General features: G+C 44.0%; 1 protein-coding gene across 2 annotated transcripts in view; it reads right to left on the minus strand.

Moving 5' to 3' along the window:
• Dnah8 (dynein axonemal heavy chain 8) overlaps positions 1-18029 on the minus strand; it is a 225873-nt gene that overhangs the window by 96797 nt on the left and 111047 nt on the right. For both annotated transcript variants that reach the window (XM_057794552.1, XM_057794553.1), the window contains 8 exons: positions 17804-17926; positions 14664-14794; positions 8841-8994; positions 6481-6645; positions 4695-4921; positions 3057-3175; positions 1521-1624; positions 141-317 (listed from right to left, as the gene is read on the minus strand). In XM_057794552.1, the coding sequence (XP_057650535.1) occupies positions 141-317; positions 1521-1624; positions 3057-3175; positions 4695-4921; positions 6481-6645; positions 8841-8994; positions 14664-14794; positions 17804-17926 (1200 nt within the window). The remainder of the gene's footprint in view (positions 1-140; positions 318-1520; positions 1625-3056; positions 3176-4694; positions 4922-6480; positions 6646-8840; positions 8995-14663; positions 14795-17803; positions 17927-18029) is intronic.

The raw sequence follows: 18029 nt of genomic DNA on the forward strand, positions 1-18029 counted from the left end.
CACAAGTCTCCAGATGAGGTTATGGACAGAGCTAAGAAGGCCACTCCGCTCCCTGATGACAAAGTTCCAGGGTTAATTCCACGTAAAGAAACCAGCACCAGTAGGATTTGCCGCAGCTGGGAGAAGGGGGCAGTGCTCACATTCAGGGCAGCCTCCGCTTCTTCCAGAGCAGGTTTGGCCGCCTCCAGCTTGCTCTCCGCTTTCACCTTCTCACTGTCGATTTCATCCACGATCTTCTGGGCTTTGTCTTTTACCTCCTGGACTTCATTTTTCACTTTGGCTGAAGCCTGGGCACTCACCGTCACTTCCGCCAGCACCTGGTAAAGAGAGGACACCAAACCCTTTAAAGTCAAATGTGTAGATGTGTGTCCAGGAGATACTTACGTAGTAGAGTGTAAGATGAGAATATAAGAATAAAGCTCTCCATCTAAGTCACCTGTGTTTTAATGTGTATTAAAAGGTACTTCAAGGGAGCTAGAGGGATGGCTCAGCTCTTTCAAAGGACCTCAATTCAGCTCTGACACACCCACATCAGGCGGCTCACAATCATCTGTAACTCCAGTTCCAGGAGACCAGATGCCCTCTTCTGGCCTCCATGGGTACTGCATGCATGTGAACACAGGTATGTATATACACATGATTAAAAATTAAATCTTTAAAAAAACAGTTCCTCTATGTGGTACCCTGTGATACACCATTTTCTGAGCTATCCTTGACCTTAAAAGTATATATAAACAAATGTTGCAAGGTTTCATAAAAATGGTATTTCCAGTCTAACACCTTTTGGAAGTTAAAACAATTCAAGTACAATGGAGTAAAGTAAGAAGCCATATTGACTCTCTAATAATAATAATAACAATAACAATAACAATAATAATAATAGCAGCTAACATTTGTTGAGGACTTGGCACACGCTGGGACAATGCTTGCCTAAAGTGCCATCAATTCAGCAACTGGCTGCAGGTCCAAGCTCAGGGTGCCAACTTTCTAACCGACTCTCAGCAGACTTTGAAAGCAGTCTGGTTGGATACAAATGAGCCACACAGGTGTCCCATCTCCTCAGGAGGGGGTCTTTGGGTTGTTGTTCTTTCTTTACTCCACCAACCCCTCTCTTAGCCTTTTTCTTACTCAGAAAAAAAAAAATTGATGAGCCTTGGCTTCTGTAAGAAATCAGAGTAGGGAAGGACCTCAGCGATAAGACTTAATATAGCTCACAGTTCAGGAGAACATGCACAGAGAGACAAGTGAGAGCAAGAGCTTAGGTGGAGAGAGAAAGAGAAGACTATTCTAGACCAGGCAGAAGATGTCTGACCACACCTACTTTGTTGGTTTAGGTCCTGTTTGTTTTAATACAGTTTTGAAATAAAGATTTTTATAAGTAATTTTAATCAATTTTTTGAGAATTACATACAACGTAAAAATGATTTTTAGAGAGCATGGGGAGATGTTCCTTGTTGGTGGAGACAGGGAACAAGGGGAGATGTTTCTTGTGGGTGGGGACCAGGTACGTGCAAACTCACTTCATCTGCTTTCACGGACGCCACGGCCAGTTCCTTCTCCTTCACGGCGAGATCCTGTGAGAGTTTGGCGACAGATTCGCTCGCCTCCATCAGCTTGTCGAGACCTTTACAAACACACGGGCAGGTCCTTGCCGGTTACGGCACAGCCTCACACCAGGTATGTATTCACTACTGAGTACACACAGGGCAGGCACCGTGTGTGACATACAGCCCAAACACAGCATGACTCATTACGGACAGAGATACACCTGTCTTTAGAACGAGACCGACCACTTTTCTTACATGCCCAGCTTTTCTCGTGGGTTCTGGGGATTTGAACTCGGGTCCTCTCGCTTGTGCAGCAGACACTTTACCCACCGAGCCATCTCCCCGGCCCCCAGTTTTGTCTTGTTTCAGTTTTGCTTTTTCCCACAAGATGGCTTTTCCTGGCCAACAAGCAGCACTCAGGGACTGTGACTCACACCTGACACAGGGAGCCCAGGGCTAAAAGAGCCATCAGCCGTGGTGCTAGACAAAGAAAGGGCCTCTGCTCACAAACAGACCTGGTGTTTCGCCAGGCCAAAGGGCATTTGCTAACATGACCTACTTTTAATAATCAAATTAATATTTGTATTGAACAAACACTCAGAAGTTCAAGGTCATCCTGGACTATATATTGAGTTGGAGGCCAGTGTAGAATATAGGAGACACTATCTCAAAAATACCAAAACAACTATTAAAAAAATTAGTATTTGGGGACTGGAAGAATGACTCATAGGTTAAGAGTCTGCACTATTCTTGCAAAGAACCTAAGTTCATTCCCAGTACCCATGTAAGGCAGCTCACAAATTCCTGTACCCACTTCCAAGGGACTCAATTCCCATATGCACCTGCACTCACATGTACACACACACAGCCACATACACACACACACACACAGAGCCATATACACATACACAGTCACATGCACACACACAACCACACACACAGCCACATGCACACACACACAGAGCCAAGTACACACACAAAGCCACATACACACAGCCACATACACACATACAGTCACATGCACACACAGTCATATGCACACACAGTCACATGCACACACACAGTCACATGCACACACACAGTCACATGCACACACAGCCACATACACACACAGCCACATACACACACAGCCACATGCACACACAGAAATATAAGCACATACAGCCACATTCACACACACAAAGACAAATACACACACAGTCACATATGTACACAGCTACATACACACACAGCCACATGCACACACAGAAACATAAACACATATAGCCACATGCACACACCAAAGACACATACACACACACAGCCACATACACACACAGCTACATACACACACAACCACATGCACACACACAGACACACAACACACAGTCACATACACATATACATAATTTTTAAAACCTAAAAAAACGAAGAGTGTTCGATTTTCAAACGCAATGATATCCATCCAATAACATGTTGGGATCGCCATCAAACAAACCCTAAAAGAGACAAAGCTGGCCGTTCCCTTACCGATATTCATCCGCTCTGCTTGTTCATTGATGTACTTCACCTTCTCAGTGTAGATGTTTTTATAACCATTTATAAATGAGAGGTATGATTTGGGAGTCACATGGGCTCTTCGGCGGTATCTGAAAATGGAATATAAAAATAGCCCCTCTCAGACACTCTACTGTCTTCCTGTGAAGTACGCTGTTGCTGCACCCACCGTGAAAGCTATGGGCAGTACCTGACATTCCAGAGGGTCACGGGGTCCCTGACCTGACTCTTGCCCTACTCTGGCCTGGTGTTTCAGCGTATGGGAAGCTAGGATGCTGCATAACCCCATCAGGGTTTGTGAAGATTGAAGAAATTAGCACACATGAGCACGCTCTGTTAACAGGAAGTTTCTGGACAGACTGGGGGAATGGGGCAGGGGGGTGGGGGGGTGGACAGGACAGTGGGAGGGACAGCAGGGCTGACGCCAGTGGGCTCTACCACTCACTTTCACCTAGCTGCTGTTAGCTGCTCATTATAAACCAGCCTCTCCCCTGTCTAGCTGGGTTGGCCTTGAAGTTCAAAGAGCCACACTGGACTCAAGGTTCAACTCAGTCATCATAATATAATCACCACAGAAATAAACAAAAGAGGTGATTTTACATCAGAAACTAAGGTCTGAGTCTAAACTCTAAAATCTTACATTTCTGACTTACAGGCTCACCTTTGGAGTTCTGGGGCTTTTAACATTTTCAGAGTTTCTTTTGTTTTTGCCTTTTGTTTGTTTAGAACGGACAGACAGGTATGTAACTACCGCTAGAGCATTTTGTAAAAGTGTTCACTTTGTAAAATCATTTTGTAGAAACCATTCTTCCACTTAAGAAAAGAGGAAAAGTTTGAAGGACGTAGCTAAATTTTCAGAACTCAAGAAAGGCATTTTGTGGCTGTGTTAAAAAATAAAAGGAAACGGATGCTGCCGGATGGTAACGCAGAAATGACGTGTGCCTAACTGCGAGGATTCGTGCCCGCTAACTCCAGAGAGTCTGTGAAACCTTACAGTATTTCTAAGCGCCATGGCCAGCTTGCTCAGAATGAGCACACCATGACTGCTCTTCCCAAGTGGTCCTCCTGCACCCAATTAAAGTCCTGTTTCATAATTAATCACCAGAATAGCTTTGATAAGACTCGGCTATGCAAATGCCAAGCCTAGAATGTTCCCTCAACATAAGGTAATAAAGAAACTTAAAAACAGTGTCCTTCTTTAATCAGAATAAATAATGCATTGGGATGAGAAGCTCATTTGAAACCGTTTATAAGGAATTATTTAGGTCATTTTCAAAACAAAATTAAGCAAATGAAACTGTGATTCATTAAGCATCTGCTACTTGGAGTCCTGGAGGGCACAGAGGTATTTAAAAGTATGGCCCCTAGTTAATTTTTAAATCTCGCTTATCTGGCATCTTTTCATTATTTAATTACTAGGAAATCAATGCAAGAAAGATGTGGTATGGCTGGGCCTGCACAACCAGGCTACGCAAAGGGTCTTCACATTTAATGCCTCTTTGGAGAGGACTTTGTGGCTTCAGTTCCAGCAGCTACAGATCTTATGAAAGAAACCTCGCTTCCCTTTGGAAACAGTGCTCACGGCTGCCCAGCTTCTGTGAGCTCACGCACCTTTGGAAGTAATTCTCACAGCTCTCGGAAACCATGTCGTGAAAGAGTCCCATAGTTTCGACAACCTGCCTCTTGATCTCACTGGAGCAGACAATGTTATAATCGGCAAGGAAGTAGGAGGCTACGGCAATCAGAGCCTCCTTGGGCCAGCGACTGAACCAGTCCATGGTGCAGCCAGAGATCAAGCCGGGGAACTTGAGGGACCGGGCGCGGAACTTCTCGCCAACCTGTGGAGAGCAAGGTCGGAAGGCGTGAGAAACACAGAGCGAGGAAGGCCAGCTGGAGGGAGGGATAGAGTCACACCCTGGGCCAGCCGCGTGACGCTGAAGGTTAAATAACACCTTCTCAAGCTGCAGCAGAATACCAAGTCAGTGTTTAGCTGGAGGAAGGTGTGGTGTCCTGGGAAAATGGCTACTGTATGGGGTTCAAGTCCAGGAGCTACCACCTAAGAGGAAAGTGACAAACTGAGCTCTCGACACAAGGTCGGGGACGGGGACGACTGGACACTGGAGCAAGTACAAGTGTCTCAGTTGGAAAGATTTTCTAAACCCTCCCTTTGGCTATCTATTGAAACGATGAACCCCAAGAAATGAGAATACCCCTGGACTCTCATTCTTGCTACCTGAAGGAAAAGGCTGAAGCTTGGAGCGAGTGAGAGGAGGAGCTTGTCCGCAGGAAGAGACCTCACACAATCCCAACAGTTTGTCGGACCACCCTGGAATAGAGACTGGAGCCCAGGCAATGACAGTGGTCAGGACCACAACCTGACAGGGACACCCAGATCCTGTATTCTGTCTAAATTCAAACCTCAGGACAGGACCCGGAAGATGGACTTGGGACAGTGAAGGGGCATGTCACTGGGTCTATTTGTCCTTCCTCCCAATGTGACCAAATTGAATAAATTTAGTTTGTCTCTTCCATTGGCTCGTTAAGTACTGGTGGCCAAGGCTGGCCTCTGTGAACTGCCCAGACCTTAGTCTCTGCCCCTAACAGGCACAGAAACACAGGCAGCTTAAGGAACAGCTGGTCCCTCTAGGGAAGCAGTTAGGGAGCTAAGGAAACTTCCTTCAAGTGTCTGGGAAGCGCTGGATGTGGGAGCGGCGCTGGGTTCATTTTACAAGGCAGGAGGAGAGAGGGAAACTCAACCGGGTACAGAGAAGAGTTCTGACGAGCCGGTCTGTCTCCACCCCCGAGAGCAATGCGACCCTCTGGGGCAGGGCAGAGCTCAGCAGTAAAACATCCCATGAGGACATAAATGTCCTACATGTATGCTTCTAGCAGTGTTGCCCAGCAAGGTAGCCACTGACTACACGTGGCCAGGAAACACTGGAAATGGGGCTACCAGGACCCAGGACCCAAATTTTTATTTTCCATAATTTCAGCTAACTAAAATTTAAGGAGCCACTTGGGACAATTGACTGCCAGACTGGTAAGCACGGTGAGCTAGACATACTCAAAGTTGGAAAATCCGTCAAGAATAGTCTAGATGTTACGTCCATACTGGAGGTATAGATGGGTGAGCTTGTAACATTAAATTCTTCATGATTCAAATAATATATGTCTCTTGTCAATTTGTGAACTGTTGAGCTATACAGTAGCCTCAAATAATTCATATATTCTTACACGGCTTACACGAGTGATGAGATTTGAGTCCAGAGGGCATGGTATTAGGGAAGAATTCATTTCAGTTTCATGAACGAAAGGTTTGTTTCTGACCAAACAGCTATTCAGAGAAGGTCTCCTGTTAGATGCATGACTCTGCCTACATTAAAGAACAAAGACTCACCGGGGAAAAGCAGAGAACAACATGCAAATTCTTCCTGGACCTGGTGATGAAGTATTCATACAGGTTGTCAAAGGTGGGAGGGTGGCGAGGCAGCTCCCTCTTCATCACCGATACCAGGCCTTGGGTGATTTCATCCATCTCATCTCGGGCAAACAAATTGGAGATCTTTGAGGAACAGGCAAGAAAGTGAGGAAGTGATGTGCAATTTAAATAATTAATAATTTCCCACTGCTGTGAGTCTGGTTAGCCACTCTCCCTTTGTCCTCCCTCCTTCTCTCTCTCTCTCTCTCTCTCTCTCTCTCTCTCTCTCTCTCTCTCTCTCTCTTATGCTCTCTGTCACACGCGTGCATGCACACACACACACATCACCATCCCCACCACCACCACCCAGACTCCCTTCCTGCTGCTCCTCAGCCACATGCCAAGTTTGCCAGACATTATCAAGAGCATGACTCTTTTATTGAGCACAGTAATCAACAGCAATTCACAGTGCACCCCCTCCCTGTTAAGAAGCTGTCACTCTAAGAACGCCCCCCTCTTCACTCCTCCAATCAATGCTCTCAAGTATCCAGTGACTGACAGGTCTTCTCAACTCTACTCCCAAGATAGTTACTTAGCCCCGGTCCCATCAAGCGCCAGCAATCACCCGTGTGCTAGCCAGAGTCAACAGCCAGACCTGCACTTACCAAGGGAGCACTTTGGGGGCTTCCCATTGGCTGGTATCTGGGAACATGGCTTTGGGGCTAATTCTCCCCTTACTAATTGATAAAGTGTTTCCCCTGAGCTTAATCAGGCAAGCACTGCCGATATATGGTCAAGGCTGTGTTTCTCCTAGGAGTCCAGAACTTTGGCAGCTGTGGATGGCTCTAACAAGATCTTCTGACATGGAATCCCACACAGGCTTCCCTGAGTGGAAATGTGATGTAAATAGCATGGGGTATACATGTCAGCATCTCTTCCTGAAGGAAAGGCATGTTTTATATGGACCCTCAGGAAAAGCACAGGACACTTGGACATCGGTTCCCCAAGGCTACATGTGTGTGGTATGTGTGTGTGTATTGCCATGTGGGGGGTGTACATTATGTGTGCTCATGTGTATGAACATGCATGTGGAGGACAGAGGACAGTCTCAGTGTCATTCTTCAGACACCATCCACTTTGACTCTTGAGACATGATCTCTCTCTGACTTAGAACTCACAAAGTAGGCTACGCTGGCTGGCCAGGGAGCCCAGGAATCCACAAATCCACAGAGATTTACCTCTCCAGCAGTGGGATTCCAAGAAATTACCACCATGCATGGCTTTTATTATTATTATTGCTATAATAAAATATGGGTTCTACGGATCAACCTCAAGCAAGCACTTTACTGACCAAACCGTCTCCACAGTCGAGAATGTCTCCCACATATGACCCAGCTGGGCACCCTTACTATAAATCTCAGTCATTAGTACAACTATGTGCTGAGTGCTGGCAGCCTTCTGACCAAGTACGAAAGGCAGGTGGCTATGGGAAACAGGAAAGCAAGGACCTACCCCACCTGCTTCCAGCAAACAAATTTATTCAACCATTCTACACTCCGAACTGGCAAATAGGTGGAAAGGTAAAATAAGGCATAGGACCAGGCTGAAGGTAAAAATTAAGCCAGAACTGTGTTTAAGATGGAATAAATAAAACATACTATATATATATATATGGATGTAAGCAGCATTCATTTCACAAAATACAAAAATAAAATGAAATAACCTACTACATCGTGTGTGCCTAAATCTCATTTCTCAAGTCAAGAATGTATGCAAAACAATCCCGCTTTCGTAAAGTTCCTGTTCTTCCTACACAAATGTGATTTGGATTTAGGGGCTGGGGAGACGGTTCAGCTGATAAAGTGCTAGCCTTGCCAGCATGAAGACTTAAATTCCATCTCCAGAATCCACATTTTAAAAACTAACAAAAGCCAGGTGTGACATAATCCAGGTACTGGGGCCCTGAGTTTAAGCCCCAGCACCTACAGAAAAAGCCATGCATAGAAAAACAAGCAAACAAAACAAAAAGTCATGCACAGTGGCGCAATGTTTGCAGTCCCAGCCCTGGGGAGATGGAGTCCAGCAGATCCCAGGGCTCACTGTCCAGCCAGGGTCCCATGCACACCAGCCCAAAACAAGGCAAAGAGAGGTGGGTGGTGACTGGGCACAATGACAGCCATGGGCGTCTTGAAAGTTCCACATGCAAATTTACACGTGTGCACATGTATCCACATACATACATATACCTAGATGTGGGCACATGAGCGCGGACACACACATCCACACACACACACACATCCACACTTTCTCACTGTGAGCTGCCCCTCTCTGAGACCCACCTCCCCCGAGGACAGCAAGTTATTAAGGTATTCCAGGAACGCCTCGTCTTTTATCTCATTGTCCGTGAAGATGAAGGTGATGCCCTTGCCTTCGGCTCCGGCAACTTTGTACAGGTTTTTTAAGTCTTCTATCAGATTGCTCACATTGTAAGACCTAGAAGAGAAGCAGCAGGTGGTTTTTCAGAGATGTGAATGAAGCTGGAGAGACGGCTCAGCAGTGAGGCGTGCTCGCTGCTCTAGCAGAGGGCCCGAGTTTGGTTCCCAGCTCCCACACTGGGTAGCTCATGTAGCTCCTGCCCCAGGGGACCTGGAATCCTCTTCTGGTCTCTGCAGACACTGCACACACATCTTGAGCATACAGACGAGCAGGCACACACAAACACATAAACTTAAAAGTAACCCATTAATATATATAATCATAGTTTATCTCAAGGCGCAGTAATAAACCACGATAATTAGAGCAAAAATCTGCATTGGCCCCAACACATACTGAGTAATGGTGTCTGCTGGAAAAAAAAAACAGGGAGTAGAGATAAAGAACTATATGTTACCATTCAAAATAAGTATGCTATATACATCTCAAGAACAGAGAAGTGGGGCGTTTAACGGCGGTGGCCCGGAGATAATAATGGGACAGGAAAATGAGCATGGAGCATGGACACTGTCCAGCCACCCGAGGCAGCAGAGGCTGTCCACGGGAATATACACCTAACACCTACAACTCATCTGAAATCCAGGCGACTTTGGTTTTGGGGGTAGGGAAGTCACAACAAATTATGAATAAAATTAGTGACAAATTATATATCGCAGTCATGCGCACAGCTCACTAAGTGGCTAGATACAGGGAGAGCCTACAGATACATTATGCAATTTGACCTAAGTAACTGAAATACTGTGGTGAGCGGGCTTCTGGTTGTGAAGAGGGGGCTTCTTCTATCCACCTGTTTCCTGGTGGATCTAAGTGTCACTGGGATCACAGATTCAGACACAGGCAGGAATCTGGCTCAAAACCAAGGGAAGAAGTACTGGAGGCTGGAGTCTCTACCAGCTGGAAGAAGTGCACGGCCCACTTAAGGACAGAACCACGGCTTAGCCAGCCACCGGAAGGCAGACTCTGTGATCCCACTCTAGGAGAAAGTCACGGCTTAGCCAGCCACCGGAAGGCAGACTCTGATGGCAGCTTTTCCAGTTATCTCAAGAGAAGTCAGCAGTCTATCTTTTAAAATGTTAAACCTCGGGCTGGAGAGGTGGCTCAGTGGTTAAGAGTACTGCCTGCTCTTCCAAAGGTCCTGAGTTCAATTCCCAGCAACCACATGGTGGCTCACAACCATCTGTAATGAGGTCTGGTGCCCTCTTCTGGCCTGCAAACATACAGACAGACAGAATATAGTATACATAATAAATAAATAAATAAATATTTAAAAAAAAAAAAAAATAAAATAAAATGTTAAACCTCCCAATTTTTAAGTAATTTCTATTAACACATTTTAGCTAATTTCTATTTAACATAGTTTGTGCTATCGAATTACATATTGAGAATTTCATACATGAGTATTGAATTCCATCATTTCACCTCGCTCTCTCTGCTCCCCCCACACACACCCTCCCTCATGCTCTCTCAATTTTTTTTTGTAAGTGGAGACTGTACCTTTGTTTCCTGGCTGCCCAGGTCCAAATGATCGTACAGAAACTATATTAATTACAACACTGTCTGGGATTCCCCTCTGTATGCTGTGAGAATGTTTTATTATCATTGGTTAATAAAGAAGCTGTTTTGGCCTATGGCAGGGCAGAATAGAGCAAAACAGGAAAAGAAAACTGAATGCAGGGAGAAAGAAGGCGGAGTCAGAGAGACGCCAAGTGGCTGCCGAAAGGAGATAGATGCCAGAACGTTACTGGTAAACCACAGCCCCATGGTGATACACAGATTAATAGAAATGGGTTAATTTAAGATGAAAGAGCTAGATAGGAATACACCTAAGCTATTGGTCATACGGTGTTGTATTTAATATAGTTTCTGTGTGATTTATTCAGGTCTGGGCAGCCAGGAAATGAACAAGCAGTCTCTGTTTACAAATGGTGCCCACTATCTGGCATGGATCCACATAAGACCTAAAACATATTAAAAAAAAAAAGAGAGAGAGAGAGAGAGAGAGGACTTCTAAACTCACAAAAAAGGGAGCCAAGTGCAGTTTTTGTAGCCCCAGTTTTTCAAACAGGCTCTTTTTGCTGGTGGTGAGCAGAGGCATGGCTCCTTTAAGAGGAGGCTTCCTGGCTTAGCCTTAGCAACAAAAACTGTGAGGCTTCTTTAAGAGAAGGCTTTCTGATTTATACTGGTTGCACAAATGGCTCTGGCTATTTCAGGAGGTCCTGCTATGGAGCTCTTAAATGGGTTTTGTGAGCAGAGTACTACAAGTTGCTTAATGGTGACATAGACACGCTGCATCCCTGGAGCTGGGGTGGTGAGCATGGCTCATAGAGCTGGTGGTGAAGATACCTCTGCCATATGGGATGAGGCAGAGCCAACAGGCAAAGCCTCAGCTTTCATCCTAGCCATGCAGCTTAGCATTTTAAGAAGCACTTCTGGTCAGGAAAGGATTAGAGAAATGCAATAAAGACAGATTCAGACAAAAATAAACCTCTGAATGGGTCATAGTAGGTTTTAAAAAAATGCACGTAGACTTAAGAAAAAAAGAAAATGGGTATAAGCATTTAGAAAGAATAGTTTTAAAAATAAAACAAAGTCTTTAAAGAGACAGTAAAAGTAATATAAAAACGTCACATAAAGATGGAAAATATACAGAGAGTCTGGATTATGTATACTATTGTTTTTTAAAAATTGTTTGGGGCTGGAGAGATGGCTCAGTGGTTAAGAGCATTGCCTGCTCTTCCAAAGGTCCTGAGTTCAATTCCCAGCAACCACATGATGGCTCACAACCATTTGTAAAGAGGTCTGGCGCCCTCTTCTGGCCTTCGGGCATACACACAGACAGAATATTGTATACATAATAAATAAATAAATATTTTAAAAATAAAAAAAATAAAAAAAATAAAAATTGTTTGACTATTAATGAGTTAATTGCAGAGAGACATTTGATTCCAAGGGTTGCTAAGCTAAACCAAAATATATATTTTTTAAAGGTTTCTTGACTTCAAAATTTGAGTCTAAGGATTTGTTACTTTGGAAAAGATGTTCTGCTTTTGTTTCTACAGAAGATGAGAATCTATGGATTCCTTCCAGGCTAATGTTTGATGGAACAAAACCCCCCAAAAGGTCTCTATGAACCCAGAAAATACTTCACCCAACAAATAATAGGAAGCAGTTTGGAGAAAACAATGCCCAAATTCCCAAAATTATTGTTTATGAATGTTTATTTTCAGTTTAAAAGGGTTGATTATAAATGGCTAACATTCACAATCAATCTCTAAAGAAAAACAAGGCTATATGATGTAGAAATGAATTCTTGGCATTGGTATGGATCTTGGTCTACTGATACAAATTTAAGATTGAATTTATTACACTGTGTATATATGTATTTCTGCTCTTGCTTAAGGTATTGTGTTTGTGCAGCTCATTTAAAAATGTAATGTATAATTAAAATTACAGATTAATAGAAAGTGATTTATAGTAGTCAAACTGTAGTCATGTTAGTTAGGTTTTCTAGATATACAGAGATATATTTCAGTTAGATAATCTTCAACACTTCAAAGATATACAGAATATGGCATTTAAAAGGTTTTAAAAACTTAGACTTTTCTCAACAGTAAGTCATGTCTACTCCTGGTCACACCAATTACTTCAGAGAGGTTGATGGGCACTGAAGAAATGTGTTATGGAATTTGCCTTCAATGTAACAAGATTAGCCATTTGGGAAAAAAAAATCTCTTGCCTGGACTGCTTAATGGTATGCCATATAAACTGACCATGCAGGACCCACAGAAAAATGACTGCTGAACTTGTCTAAAGCTGAGACAGTCCTTCAGGGTTCTTGCTTCATGAAAGAGTCTGCCAGACATTCTGCAGGACCCAGAAGAAAGTGACTGACAAACTGCCAATATAGGTGAAACAGTCTTTCAGATTTCCTGCTTCATGGAAAAGTCTGCTGGATACTAAGGGTCTATGGGCTAAAGATGGGTGTCCCAATGTTACAGAAGAACTTTGGGTGACTTTTCAAGCAGCAAGATGTCTCTGTCAATTCTAGGGTTTTGAAGTTGCTTATAATACACTTCCTATTTACTTAGTTAATATTATACATCCTGGGGTCTCTGATGGAGTTGAAGACAGTTATAGTTTTCCTTAGTTATTATAAAAGATAAATTAGATATAAAACTTTAGATACATATAGACTAAATATTGTAACTATAATTCTTGTTTGATACCTGTTTAGTTATATGTAAAATATATATCATATTATTATATGTTATTATGTTAAAATTAAAACCTTCCTTTTTATTTAGACAAAAAAGAGGAGAATATACGAGATTCCTCTGTGTATACTGTGAATATATTTTATTACCATTGGTTAATAAAGAAACTGCTTTGGTCTATGGCAGGGCAGAACAGAGCAACACGGAAAAACTAAATTGACTGCATGAAGAAAGAAGGTGGAGTCAGAGAGACGCCATGTAGTCGCCAAAGGAGAGAGATGCCAGAACACTACTGGTAAGCCATACCCTCGTGGTGATAATACAGATTAACAAAAATGGGTTAATTTTAGAGCTGGCTAGGAATACACCTAAGCTATTGGCCAACAGTGTTGTAACTAATATAGTTTCTGTGAGATTATTCGGGTCTGGGCAGCCAGGAAATAAACGGGTAGTCTTTGTTTACTTTTTTTTTTTTTCAAGATGGCCTTTTTTTGTGGCTGTGAAGCCTGTCCTGGAACTAGCTCTTGTAGACCAGGCTGGCCTCGAACTCACAGAGATCTGCCTGCCTCTGCCTCTTGAGTGCTGGGATAAAAGGTGTGCACCACCACTGTCCAGTTCACTCTCTCAATTTTTATCTCTTCTGCTATAATCATTATTCTCTCTCTTCCTTCTATCCCCCTTACACACACACACACACACACACACACACACACACTCACACACAACCTACCATTTAGTGTTACTCTTACAAGGTGGTGTTTCGGGCTAACCACTATAACCTATCAGGAGGTCCATCCCTGGCTAGAACTGATTCTCCCTCTCTCTGTGGCCATTGATCGCCTGTAGCTCTTCATCTCTGGGTAGGGTCTGACGAATATCTCCCACCCACATTGGCATGTCAACTGGTGCTATCATCATGGAGGCCTTTGCCTGTGGGTGTACTACTTACCCATAATCTGTGTAAATCTTCTTATATACGAGATTTTACTCAGAAATAGAGGGCCAGAAAGATGGCTCAGTGGGTAAGAGTACCTGCTATCAAACCTGATGACCTGAATCCAACCCCCAGGACCCACATGGTGGGAGAAGAAAACAGGCAGCTGAATGCTTTGGCATGCCCACATTTATACACACACGCACACAAAATAAGTAACAAGTATTCAAAAAAGAAATGAGGGGGCTGGAGAAATGGCTCAGTGGTTAAGAGCACTGACTGCTCTTCCAGAGGTCCTGAGTTCAATTCCCAGCAACCACATGGTGGCTCACAGCCATCTGTGATGAGACCCAGCGCCCTCTTCTGGCATTCAGGCACACATGGAAGGAATGTTGTACACATAATAAATGAATCTTTAAAAAAAAAGAAAATGAGGTACAGCAATGCACCAAAGCTTTTGGTTTCTTAATATAAACATTTAACTATGGGATAACACGCCATTAAGTTTTACCCCATCTCACCTGGTTAATGTTATCTGAAATATTTGATATCCAGCAATAAAAGACGCCAATCTCGAAAGGCTCTGCTTTCCTGAGCCACCAACACCCACCAGCAGTGCGTTCCCACAGGAAGTTCGGATTATTCGAGAGATCTATTGTTTGAAATAAGAGTTTATCAGAAAAATGGGTGCAAATGTCTACATTTTCTTGCACTAACAGGGTCAAAGTCTGACCACGTGTTTCCAGACTACTTTAGACTCATTCTTAATAATGCTATGTCTTGGCTTTTGTTATTGTTTTATTTAACTTAGTTTTTTTCTTTTGTCAACTTATGTGTTCATGTCACATGTATGACACATCTGTGTATGTGTGTGTCACATGTGTGTGTCGTGGGGGTGCCTCCAGAGGTCAGAGGAGGGTGCTGGATGACAATGAGCCACCCAACATAGCTGCTGGGAGCTAAACTCAGGTCCTGTACAAAAGCAGCGAGTATTCTTAGCTGCTAAGCTGGCTCTCCAGCCCGTTTAGTTTCCTTTGCCCACCTGTAGCTGCATCATAAAAAAAAAAAAAACAAGTAGGTTTTACTCTCTCCTGTTTTATAACTGTTCTGTGGGCTTACGTGCATGTACCATTGCTTTTATTTTTTCAATTTATTTTATGTTTACTTGTTAAGTATGTGTGGGGCAGGGGTACACGTTGTACAGGCACCCAAGGAGGCCAGAAGAGGATATCAGATCTGCTGGAGCTGGAGCTGCAGGCAGTTGAGAGCTAACCAATGTGGGTCATAGAAACCAACCGCCAGTCCTCTGGAAGAGCAGGAAGAGCTTTGGCCCCTGAGCCGTATCTCCAGCCCTCATTAATTTCTTTAAGACTTCGTGGATGCTAAGGATGCACACAGTGTAAGAAAGGGCTAAAGTTGATTGTGTATTGTCTGCCGTCTGTTACAAGGAATCATACAGACACTGATGGACAAGGAATACTGCCATCTCTCTTCCCAAAGTATCAAACTTCTGTGATTAACAAGAGTAAAGGGGATACTTTTACAGAAAGCCTGTGGGAGCTACCCTCCCACCTGGTGTGGCTTCTCTGTGACAGATTCCTGCAGTCCAGATAACGGGCAAATGGGGGCTCAAGAGCTTATACTGACCATGTGAAGACACCGCAAAAAAGGCCGTCTTTTATGCTAATGCCACCAACTAGGAAGAATACAGGTGGCTCATTGAATCCATTATTATCCATAAAGGTATCTATTTTAAAAGATTTTATTTATTTTGTTTTATGTCATGTTTTGTCTGAGTGTCTGTCTGTGTACTGCATGTATGCAGTGCCCAAAGAGGCCAGAAGAAGTGACAGGCCCTCGGGACTGGAGCTAGAGACAGTCGAGATACTGTGTGGGTGCAGGGAACCAAACCTGACTCCTCTGGAAGAGCTCCCAGTGATTCTAACCACCGAGCCATCTCTCCAGCCCCTTTAAAAGTTACTATTTTTTTTTAACATATGATACATCTGATGACAAACCAGCAATGACACTTTGGTTACACATGGATTACGTCACATTTTACACCTAGATGAGGGTCTCAAGGCCTCCGAGTCCTTGCCATGGTGGGAGTTTAGTAACTAATGAGTTAGATGTGTCATGTGCAAACCTTGAGACACTAAAGAATTTCACTAACATTGAGACCGTATCCACGCATGACGTCATCACTGCTAGGAAGAATTCCTCTTCCATCATCCAATCACATAAGGGAATAACCTGTCTGGCAGCTTTTCATCAATGGATCACACCATGCTACCTCTAAATAGTGTTTGGTTGAAAGCGTCACCTCAGCCCCTGACATCCTTATCCAAAAGTCTGGAATGTTTGGTTGGTGGCTTCACCCCAGCTCCCGGCATCCATTTTGGAATGTTGGGTGGAAAGTTCCATTTCAAGACCCCTCCCCTGGGGGTTGCTACAGTTCAAACTCCACCCCCAAGAAAGCTGATCAAATGGTGACCCCTCCCCAGTGAGGGTGAAGACCACTCCCATAGGCTATTTAAACTGCCCCCCCCCCCAGAGAACAAACACGTGCGGGGGTCTTTCTGACTCTTCTTTTCCCTCTTCGTGGTTACCAGTCTTCCTCCCCAGGGGGCTGAAGGACCACCCCGGAGCCTGGCATCCATTAAACCTGGGCCTTCTTCTAATTTGGTTTGATTTGGATTATTGCATTGGTGGAGAGGTTTGTCAGGCCAGAAAAACTTAACCAATAGCTCTTTTTCCCCATCAGTTCAATGCACCTTTCTTTCCCCTCCCCATCAGTTTGTCCCCAATCTACTTTCCAGCCAGAATGCTGACACTTTGAAAAATTGTCTTTTCATCCCTAGGCAACAAGATTCCCACAACAGGGCTGTGGAGATTGCTCAGCAGATAAGAGTCTTTGTTATGTGCCTGGCAGTGGTGGTGCATGCCTTTAATCCCAACACTTAGGAGACAGAGACAGTCTGTGAGTTCAAGGCCAGCCTGATCTACAGAGTGAGTTTTCCAGGACAGCCAGGGCTACACAGAGAAACCCTGTTGAGACACACACACACACACACACACACACACACACAGAGAGAGAGAGAGAGAGAGAGAGAGAGAGAGAGAGAGAAAGTGTTCTTGCTGTGCAATCATGGGGACCAGAGTTCAAATCCCAGCACCCATGTAAAAAGCCAGGAATGATCATACACCCCTGGCATTATGAGGGGCAGAGGCAGGAGGGTCACCAGAGATGGTTGGTTGCCAGAGATCCAGTTTCAACAAGAGCTCCTGTGCCAAGGGAATAAAGTGGAGAATGACAGACATCTCCCTGGCCTCTTGTGAGCATAGGCACACATGCCTGCACACGCAATAATTAAGCATAACTCCAAGAAAGAGCATTTCTTCACGGGCTGCTGGGGCTTTCTCTGAGAATGGGGAGCACTCAGAATCAGAATCAGGAGTTCTGGGCACGAAATCCATCTGCCCTTGGAAAACACATGTAAGTGGGCTCTTAATAATTCACCGTTTTCAGAAACAGGGAGCTGATTCAACCATGGCTGCTCTCTCTTCTCGGTGCTGCCCGGTAGGATGAATGCTCACAGCACATTCACCTAAGAACCTAAGTTAACAACATCCACCTCTCCCAGGAAGTAGTCAACAGGACCTTAATTAGGTGAGTCATTGCATCTTTAAAAAACACCAGGTCGAGAGATGTGCCCCTGATGATCTCGTTGAACTGCCTCTGGTAGAACTGGAGTTTTTCACACAGAAATTCGAAGGTTGGCACCTATAGGAGAGAAAAAATAATTTGTGAGATCCAAATTTTTTTGATGTAGCAAGTATTTTTTTTCCTGCTTTTAGTCTGTGTTTTCGTAGTTTAGCTTTTTGAA

This window comes from Chionomys nivalis, chromosome 19 (assembly GCF_950005125.1).
Source record: "Chionomys nivalis chromosome 19, mChiNiv1.1, whole genome shotgun sequence".
NCBI lineage: Eukaryota > Metazoa > Chordata > Mammalia > Rodentia > Cricetidae > Chionomys > Chionomys nivalis.